The sequence below is a fragment of the Solanum verrucosum genome, unplaced genomic scaffold (assembly GCF_900185275.1).
Source record: "Solanum verrucosum unplaced genomic scaffold, falcon-dt-bn FXZP01000261.1, whole genome shotgun sequence".
NCBI classification, from domain to species: Eukaryota; Viridiplantae; Streptophyta; class Magnoliopsida; order Solanales; family Solanaceae; genus Solanum; species Solanum verrucosum.
Genome location: NW_026019969.1, coordinates 6443065 through 6453958, shown reverse-complemented (window position 1 = coordinate 6453958; position 10894 = coordinate 6443065). Strand labels below are relative to the sequence as shown.

Here is a 10894-nt window from a genome sequence, read left to right as displayed (position 1 = left end):
TCATGTGATCTGCTTTGTTTATATATTGAGTTAATTGTCGGAGTTCTATAATTTGCGTTGCCGCTATTTTAAGGTGTGAAAAGGGTCTCCTATTTTTGTTTGTTTCTTTTGGTAGCTAGTGAATAGTTCCTTTCTAAAGAGGACATGGAAGAGATTGCTTGCTCATGGGCTAGAGATAAGTGGGCTTAACATCATATATGGATTGTTAGGGTTTCCAAGGGATAAAAAACTCAAACTCGAACAAGCTAAAATATTAATATTGGAAAAGTCGCGAGTAATTTTGGACTTTTGGATGGTATATATTTTGTGATGAAACGTAAAAAATCGGCATCCAATAATTGTTGACCAGCCAGTCAATACTACACTTGTGGAAGAAATTGTTGGAAACAAAGATGGCAAACTTGATAGAGAACAAATTACATATATAGCTCAAGTAATCAGCATGGGTTGAAGGGGAAAAAAATTGTCAAGTTGATTAATATGAAGTGGCTGCTAAACATTAAATACTTTATATTATGGCTATATCTTAAATAGTGATCCCCTAAGCAGATATGTGTGCACTTGGACCAATTATACAGTAGATTTACTTTTTTACTCACATTATTGAGCCAATGTGAAGTGTAAAAATGAGTAGATTTTACACAAATTTTATAGTGTTAAGAGCTAATTACATCATATTCCTATTTTTTTTCAAATTACAAAAAATCCTTAAATTTGGTGAAATCCGTATACATCCAAAACGCCCCGATACATCATATCCCGATTTCGGATACATCCCTCTACGTCCTGATATATCGTGTCTTGGTTTCAAATACATCACTCAACGTCTCAATACATCGCGTCTTGATTTCGGATACATCACTCAACGTCCCGATACATAGCATAAAGTGGTGTATCCGATCGATAGATCGCATAAAGTGATGTATCCGACTAATACATCGCTTAAAGTAACGTCTTGATGCATCGCATACGTCCCTATACATCGCATAAAGTAATGCATCCGACCGAAACATCGCATAAAGTAGAAATTTTTGTAATTTTTTCAAACGGTAGGAAATTTTAGAGAATATAGTAAAATAAGTTGTGTATTTAGGTAATTTTTCCTAAAAAGTAACTAATTCAAAACTCATCGAAGATAAAAAAAAAAAAACACTAGTTAATTCTTTCCATATGTCCTAGCTTTGGTGGACAAAATTATATGTTACATGTTACATGTTACAGCTATCCCGTAGAATTAATCGAAGTGTGTGAAAGTTGGCCTAGACACCATAATCTTTAAAAAGAAAAATGCCTCTATCAAATTGAACATTTCCTTTTTCTTTCGTTTTCAGTAGTAGTATAAGATTGAACCAAGTAATTGTCCAAGTGGTTCAAGTGGCAGTCCTATAGCGCACACCAAATAAGTCTGCCAAGTTGAGTTTGCATTAAATAGCTTTGTCTTCGTTCTAAAATCCGATAGAGAACAAAGGCCTCGTCAATTTGGGATCATCAAACCCTCCCACCAATAAAAAGGCTCCATAGAATATGTGTCTTTTTCTCCTGTCATGGTTCCGTGCTCTTGGATTATGATTCAGCTAACTACCAAGTTGTAATTGATTTTTAATTCGTCCAAAAAATAATAATATGAAATACTGGCACTATTATAATATCACACTTTTTGCAGTTAGTTAAAATTTTGAAGATTTTGAAAAGTCCTATAACAAACCAAATTGAACACCTTTTCCAGATATGGATTAAAGAAAGACTAGTTGATGTGTGTATACACGTGATTCTATTTTTACCAGTAGTCATGAACAAATTGAGATTCCCAATTGTGACACTGTGTTTACATAAAATTGAATACTCCCTCCATCCTTTTTTAGTTGTCCACTTTAGAAATGGCACACAGATTAAGGCAACAATGATTAGCACAGTGAAGTTACAATTTTACCCTTATGACAACTTTTCACTTCAAAATTACAACCACTTATTTGAATTAAAGTGAAATAAATTGGAGGAAAACAACATACACTTTTACAATTTTCAAGAAGTGTAAATAAGGGTATAATAAGAAAAAATTTGTTGTCTTTTCTTGATTTGTCAAAATGGACAACTAAATAGGGACAACTAAAAAAGGAAATATGAACAAGTAAATAGGGACGGAGGGAGTAGTTGTTAATTTCCGGTCAAAAGAGAATTGTTGATAACACAGATTTTGACCAAAATTTGCAATGTGAAGTCATCGGTGTATTTATTTAAAAATATTCCCCAAAGATTTGACCAGTTTAGACATGTCATGCCTATGGCCTTTTCTATGACTACCGATAGTGGACCAGCTTTCTCTGTTCTAATCTCCCATTTTTTTTTTTGAAACATCGCAAGTTTAAGATTACAAGATTTAAAAAATTATATACATGTTTAATTTAAGATTATAAAATTTAATTATTTTTTTTAATTTCGTACTCAATTAAACTAAGACACAAAAATTGAGACGCACAGAGTATATTGATAAAGCAAAGACCAAAACCATGTGACTTACCAGGTGAATTATATAAGGAAACTTCTCCATAAGTACTCGCTCAATCATTACGTGCCCCCTATTATCTCTATATATATTAATAGAGTGTATGTCATTCAAACTGCTATATACTTGTGAAATATCTATATTTATTTGATTGGGATCTTGTTTCCTGTCATTCTGATTTCCTCAACAAAAAAAAAAGAATAGTAAACGTTACAAGTTACAACAATGGTAGCAACAGGGGAGCACTTATATGATCTGCCAGAAGATTGTATTAGTAGCATAATATGTCTCACTTCTCCTCGTGATGCAATAAAATTGTCACTGGTTTCTTCAATTTTCCGGTCAGTGGCAGAGTTGGATTGTGTTTGGGATGCTTTCTTGCCTTCTGATTGGCAACATATTGCTACAAAATCAGTCACACCTTTGAAGTTTTCTTCAAAAAGAGACCTTTTTTTCTGCTTATGCAATTCCATTCTAATAGACGATGGCAACAAGGTAACACTTAGTATGAATCATATGTTGGAAAAAATTCTTACATCTTTATATATCCGTGTACAAAACTTAAATCATATCCTATATAGATAGTCTTGACTCTTAATCGTGATTAACTAATAAAACGAATATCTAGCTGATGTGTATTTATTAATTTGATATAAACACTGAAATAAGCATTTTTCAAATATTGGTATCCAAATTCTTCATTTTTGGGGACTAGCTCTCCATATGTGTGGCAGAGTTGGAGCCAAGGTTAGGACTTAGGAATTTGGGGTTTATATGTTAATATACATATATTTATTTAATTTTTTAATACAAATATAAGGTCTACAAAAGAGTTAATGCATTCGTCTGAACCATAAACCCCACCTAGCTCCAGCTCTCTGTGGGAGACAATTTTAACGCATATTTGTAACTCATTTGTTTTATTTTCATGTTTCAGAGCTTTGCTTTGGATAAACTAACCGGGAAAAAGTCATATGTCATGTCTGCAAAAGAGCTCTCTATTTTATATGGAGATGAACCAACTCATTGGAACTGGAAAGCTATTCCAGAATCAAGGTAAATTCCCTTCTTTTTAAAGCATGGATAGAGAATCAGAGTAAAATATTAGTCTCTAATTTTGCTTATCAATGGTAATATATTATTACTTGTAAATGCGAATTTTTAATCCTAATCGCTTTCCAGGTTTGCAGAGGTAGCTGAACTGAAAACAATATGCAGACTAGAAATACAGGGGAAGATGAAAACAGGGGATCTATCTCCAAACACAACATACGGAGCTTATCTACTCATGAAGATTTCGGATCGATCATTCGGGTTGGATTCTATTCCGTCGGAGATCAGTATTTCAGTGGGAGATCAAGAATCCGTCAGCAGTACTGCTTATCTACGGCACCCAAAGAGCAAGAAGCTGGAGTCTCTGTTTTACAGGAACAGAGTGGAAGCGTTAAAAGCAAGAGTGAAAAAAGGGGAGGAAAAAATGGTTCGTGAAAGAGAAGATGGATGGTTGGAAATAGAGATTGGAGAGTTTTTCAATGGAGGAAATGGTGATGAAGAGATCATAATGAAGTTAATGGAGGTGAAGGGCTATCATATTAAGGGTGGCCTTATCATTGAAGGCATTGAGTTAAGGCCTAAACACTAGCCAAACATGAGACTTTTTTTTCTTTTTTGAAAAAAAATAATAAGAGTGGGATGTCCTCTTTTTTTTTTTTTTTTTTTTTTATGTAAACTAATTTTGTGGTTTTAAATGCTATTTGTCGTGTGAAGAGATTAAGATTATTTTTTTGTATGTAAACGAACATATTCTTTTATTTATTTTCTTCGTTTTCTACTGAAAAGTTGTTATTTAAGAGTATAACAACTATGCAGTGCTAGTGAAAGAAAAAAAATGTTACTACCAAATCATTTAAACAATAGTTATTTATAACTATTCAAAATAAGTGAAACTAGTCATAGTAAATTAAAGCAAATAATTTACTGTAATAGATTAAAATAAATTGATGATGTAAAAAAATAAAAAAATGTGAGTATATAAGTTAAATAAAATTGGCAGAATGTGGTTGATGATAAATTTGCTCCGTCTTATATTTTTAATGATGTTTTAAAATTTTAAATTTATATACTAATATTATTTTAAGTAATTATTTAATATTGTAAATAAGAAGAAAAAAATGATATCTCTTATAGATTAAGCAAAGTAAATTAAAAATAATTATTTTTAATACTTATGAAACAAAGAAAGTACACAATTATAATTTATAATAATATATACAAGTTGAACTCGTTAGCCAATAAGATCCAAGATATTAGTTGTTACACACATTGACTGAGATCCTAACAACTTACCTTTATTCAAAACTAATAACACATGTGTAAATTTAATCCTTTGAAATTGTTAGTAGTATTTGTGGACATCCTGGAATACTAGGAGTCAAATAAAAATGATGAAAACTAAAGAAGAAACCAAAATTGACTGACAACTAAAGATTTTCACACGCTTTCTTTTCACAGAAATTTCCCTTCTCTTTTGTGCTATTTTTCTCTTTGGTTAATAATTATACCTATGCTCTTAATTTGTCGGTCATACTTCAAAGGAAAGTTCCTCTGATTTTAATGTTATATACTCTTTACTGAGACCTTATGAAAGAAAGTGAAAATGAACTTCGCTTCGGCCTTTGGCAATGGGGCGGGGTGGATTTAAGGTAGTGTGGGGCAGGAGGGATACGGGGCAAGTTGAAGTGAAACTTTTCAAAATTAATGTGAGGCAGGGTGAATTACGAATATATATGATTTTATGTAGATTCAAATTTAATTTTAACTTTTTACCTCCCTATCTTGAAGTGTCAAATTGCAATTCCACCAATAACCATTCCTATAGATTCACAATCATTCAATGAATTCCACCAGAAATCTTTAATTAAATGACCTTCTTCTTTAAAAGCAAACAAATGATGATAAATAAGTTAGTACTTGACTACTTATGACCCAACTTATATGACAATTTTTAAAAAAAATACTTCATATCTTTCAATTTATTTCTTTTGTCATTTTTTAGTCCATTTTAAAAAAAAGAATAATTATTTCTTTTCGGACAGCTCTTTAATTTTAAATTTCCACATACAAAATTAAAGAATATATTGGTACATTTTAAAATTATTAATTTAAACTTTTTACTTAATCAAAACCAGAAAAATAAATTGAAACGATAGAACATTCTAAACGTGAAAGTTGCTCAATTTAAAACTATCCTAATTGTATATCCAGACAAACATTTTCTAAATATAGAACGGATAAAGTTTGAAATATCAGCTCGTAGATATTTTATAAAAAAAAAAGTATCCAACGAGGTTGAGAGAGACAAATGATTCTCCTTCACATATATTACTTAGGCACACCAACTCATCCTAATTTGAATGAAATCATTTCAAAGTTGCACATTATTAGACCATTCCACTATATATACATTAATCAAATAATCTCACTCTAATTTCAACAAAAATTAGCCCAAATCAACAAAAAGGCAAACAGTAGGTAATGGATGTATTCAATGAATTACCAGAAGATTGCATTTCTTCAATTCTTTCTCTTACTTCACCTAAGGATACAATTAGTTTCTCTCTGGTTTCATCCTTTCTCCGATTTGTGGCAGCATCTGATTTTGTCTGGCAAACATTATTGCCTTCTGATTATAATAAAATTATTGACAAATCTGTCATACCATTGAGTTATTCTTCTAAAAAAGAGCTTTTTATTCGTCTCTGCAATTCAATTCTCATTGATGGTGGTAACAAGGTATGTATACAAATGAATTCATCTTACAATCTTCCATTTTAAAAGGCTTCATTTTTATATAATTGTTAATGTTATAATTGTAGAGCTTTGCGATAGAGAAATCAAGTGGGAAAAAATCATATATAATCTCAGCTGAAGAATTGTCCCTTTTATATGGGGAAGAACCAGATCATTGGACTTGGAAATCTGTGCCAGAATCAAGGTTTGATCGCTCGATTCCCTTTAATTTTAGCTTATAAATAATGGGTATTCAATAATTCAAGTAACTATATTGAAAAGATTCAATCTTTTCCTACATTCATGAAAATTCTAACGTGCTCTGTTTTTTTTTTCCTTCTCCCACAGGTTCTCAAAAGTGGCTGAACTGAAAGTGATATGCAAATTAGTAGTAAAAGCAAAGCTAAGGACAAGTATGCTTTCTGCAAACACGAATTATGGAATTTATTTCATAATGAAAATCTCAGATCGTGCATTTGGTCTGAGTTCAGTGCCGGTTGAGACTAGTGTGGAAATCGGCAATCGGAAAGATGTTCACACGGCGACTCTGGATCACCGGAACGGCGAAAAAGATCTGCCGGATGAAAAACAGAGGTATGAAAGAGTGCCGTATAAAAGGGAAGATGGATGGATGGAAATTGAGTTAGGAGAATTATTCAATGGTGGAGATGAAGATGAAGATGAGGAATTTACAGTGAGTTTAAAGGAGGTGAAGGGATTCCATGTAAAGGGTGGACTTGTCATTGAAGGCATTGAAGTTAGGCCTAAACACTAGGACTAAGGAAAATTCAAATTTTGTTATCATAAATTTCATTGATCTTTTTTTCTGTCACTTTAATGATTTATTTATTTGGTTCGTGTAAAAGTTGGTGAGAAAACAAAACAAAAAAAGAAAGAAAAAGAATTGATAATGAAATATTACAATATACTGGTTTTCTTTGAGGGGTGACTAATGTTTGATACTTTGATACTAAAAGATCGTCAGGTTCTTGTAGTATTTAACTCTGAAATTCCACCGGTTCATCAAGATTAATTAGCTAAACTTCTTATAATCATAATAACTTATTGTATAGAAATTTTAGCAATCCAAATTACTTCAAATTTAATATTCACTCTTCTAATGTTAATCCGGAGTAGATTCAACTCAATTCTTCCAATAAACCCACTTTATCCTCTTTTACAAACAAGTCCAAAACTTGTATGCATTAGGCCCAATAAAAAATGAAAAAAAAAACTACATAATTATAATTAGACACACTTAACTATATATATATATATTACCTAAAGTTTAAAAATATTGCTAATAATATCACTTTTTAATAATTATATCATATATTTTTAAAAAGTTAAATCATATACACAAATCTATAAGCTTTCAATGTCTTGTATCTGCTTATGGTTAATGCATCTAAGTTGTTAATGTCTTGTATTTGATTTTCATCTTAGTGTATCTGGTATGTATATGAATCTGACTATCGTGAAAATAGCTTCACCGTCACAGTTTTGATCTGGAATAAAAATGGCTATCGTAAAAAAAACATAGATCAAGATTCGAAGAAATAAAATTGAATTAATGGAAAGAGGAAGATTCTATACACTTTTAATGTTTCTTAAAAAAGAATGAATTTAGAATGTTTTTTGAAGTTGTTATGTTGTAGATCCTCAAAAGTTATTAACAATGGTAAATTACTCTATAGATTGAGCAAATCATTTAATTCAAACACTTTAAAATAAGTATCTCGTTTCAATTGTATCTCAAATTTATGTATCTAAAGCAACTCAATACATTTATCCGATCACTAAAATCTGGTACATAATGTAATATACCAAACTATCATGAATATAAGTAATTAGGTCTTAAACTAGTGGAATTTCTATAAGTTGCCCATAAAATTACAAAGTGATTTATATATATCCGTTGTGATCAGTTCAATATTTGATATGCAGGCCAAACGGGTAAGGCCGGTGTCAGTGTAGCTTGCTATGTGGGCTATCGCCAATGCATTGATGAAGTAGCAAAAATATGTGTGGTGCTCGACAGACACACCACCCGTCGATCTAACAGTTGAATGGATTCAGTTTAAGGTCATGATCTCCGCTTGATTTGGTTGAACAAACAAAATCAGCAGAGAGTAAGCTTATTTGGCACATATATGGACCACAATTTGGATCTTGCACTTTTGCTTTAAAACTCCTTTTGATCCTTAACCACATATATACTTGGCGGGAAGACAATTAAGATCATAATTGCATTGAACAAACAATTAGGCATCTCAATAATTGCTTGCAGTCAACTACAGTTAGGCAATTATGCATGACACACCACCATATATAGTTGGACCATCTGAGCCGTATTTGACGAAAACGACTTCATTTCTAAAACATGAGTGCACCACTAAAAAAAAGTGGAAAAATGTATTTAATGGGATTTGATCTCAAGTCCTCGAGGTGAATAACTCAATCTTCAACAAAATGCACCATTTAGTCTTGTATAACATGAGTGTCAACAGATAATATTATATCTAATCAATTTCAGAAAATATATACATAAAATACTTAATTTTACGGAGAGTTATGCAAAAAAAAAAAAAAAAAAATTTTTACGGAGTGACCAAGATTCACGTGTCCCAATTTTGCCAATAAATTCACCCCCGAAAACAACAGACGAAAAGTATGTGTGATTTACGATATATCGAGTGCTTCCGTCGATTTTAACCCTAGGTTTTCGACATTTATTTAGTAGTGATTTAAAGAGGCTCTACAAAATTTTATTTTTTAAATATGCTAGTGCCTAAAGACTCAGGTAGACCACTCTGTGCCTAATTAGTAATTACTGCCTATAACTCGTTAGCTTTGCCAACCCAATTTCCTTCTTGTTAAAGTAATAGTATCTCAATTTTGTTAAATAGGTCATCTATACAATAATCCAGGGGTATTCTTGCTGCGGTTTGACTTGCTTAAAAATAAATTAAACCAATTAAGTTGATTTTTTAAATCAACCAAACTAATATTGAGTAATTAATTATGCATCAGCAGTACGATACCAACATATTTTCTACTATATTAGAAGAATGAGATGACAAATGGTATTGATATCAACATGTCAGTATTTTGTCTTTAAAATTTTAGTTAAGGATATTTTGGTCAATTTATATGTAATTTATTCAACGTTGCCTGTATTTCCACAAAACACATAATCACATTAGTTTTGGATTTTGTTTGCTTGTTCTTTTTCTTCTTTTTAGATTGGTCTTGCAAATCTTTCGGTGAAAATCATATATAATTTTGCTTTAAAAATCAATTTCTTCTTTTAATTATAAAAATTGACATTTTCCTTTTTTATTCTATGCAATGTGTGTGTGTATATATATATATATATATATATTTTGATATTTTCAATCTTTCGTATATGTAATATTTATATTTCAATCCTAAATCTTAAATTTTCTAATCCTAAGCTCTAATTTTCTACTACATCAAAGAAAAGATTTTCATGTGTGAATTGAGATCATGTAATAAAAAAATTTAGAAAGATGGACTGAGACTTCTTCCTAGATGTTCACCAAAATATAATGATGAATTTTTGAGTGAACAATAATTACTTTTTGGGAAAAAAGTTTGAAATATATTCGAATTTTGATCGAAATTGCTGTAACAATATCGAACTTTGGAAATGACCTTTTGCCCCCTGCACTATTTAATAGTGTATTTTAAAAGTATATATGTGTTCACATGGACATCATAAATATTGTATCATTATAAATAATAATGTATCCACGTGGGCACATATATACCTTTAAAATACACTATTAAATAGTGCAGAGGGTAAAAGGTCTCGTCCATAAAGTTTGGTATCGTAACAACAATTTCGGCTAAATTGGAATATTTTTCAGACCCTTTTCCCCTAATTTTACACTAACATTTTATAGATGAAAAAATATTAACTAAATATTTTAGGTTTCTTTGATATGATTTCATGGAAACAGTTTGTTATGCTATCAAAGAATGTGATGCAGTGAATACAGTTGTTCCTTTCTAAATTAGAAGTCTCGGATTCAAAATTTAGTTATAAAAAAATTCTTGATAGAAATTAATCAAACTTCAATGTGAATATCAAACACAACATGATTCTTCCAAAAAAATAAAATAAAAAGATGTAGTGATCATTGTTTGGCCCGTGGGCTAATTCTATCTAGTAGTATATATATAGATAGATTTGCATTTTGCCCATGCCTAAAGACTCAGGTTGCCCACTCTACTGCTATCTAATTAACTAACTTTGCCAACCCAAATTATGTGTTGTTAAGCTTGGTTAGAACTTAGAAATACAAACGAGTTTTTACCTAACATCCAAGCTAAGATAATTTGGTCCTAGTTATATGTATACCAAACAATTTGTACTAGTATTTCAAAGATTTTGATAAATGGCAATAAACACCAACTGTTTATTACATACCAATTTAAATTTAAAAAAAATTAAGGAAGAAGAGAATTTGGAATCTTTTATTAATTGCTTTAGTGGCCTATTGAAATTGAGATGGCCTTGAATAGAATCCATATGAAAGTTAAAATTGCTTACCTTGTTAATTCTTTGATGGAAAA

The 10894-nt window shown here is 30.9% G+C and overlaps 2 protein-coding genes across 2 annotated transcripts; both read left to right on the top strand.

Moving 5' to 3' along the window:
• Positions 1–2648: 2648 nt before the first annotated feature.
• LOC125815186 (F-box protein PP2-B15-like) lies at positions 2649–4182 on the top strand. Its single transcript, XM_049494600.1, has 3 exons — positions 2649–2998; positions 3441–3559; positions 3686–4182. The coding sequence occupies exons 1-3, from the start codon at positions 2729–2731 to the stop codon at positions 4143–4145; spliced, it is 849 nt and encodes a 282-aa protein (XP_049350557.1). The 5' UTR covers positions 2649–2728; the 3' UTR covers positions 4146–4182.
• Positions 4183–5909: 1727 nt separating this feature from the next.
• On the top strand, positions 5910–7235 carry LOC125815187 (F-box protein PP2-B15-like). Its single transcript, XM_049494602.1, has 3 exons — positions 5910–6295; positions 6379–6497; positions 6641–7235. Exons 1-3 carry the CDS (start codon positions 6038–6040, stop codon positions 7065–7067), a joined length of 804 nt encoding a protein of 267 aa, XP_049350559.1. The 5' UTR covers positions 5910–6037; the 3' UTR covers positions 7068–7235.
• The last annotated feature ends 3659 nt before the right edge of the window (positions 7236–10894 follow it).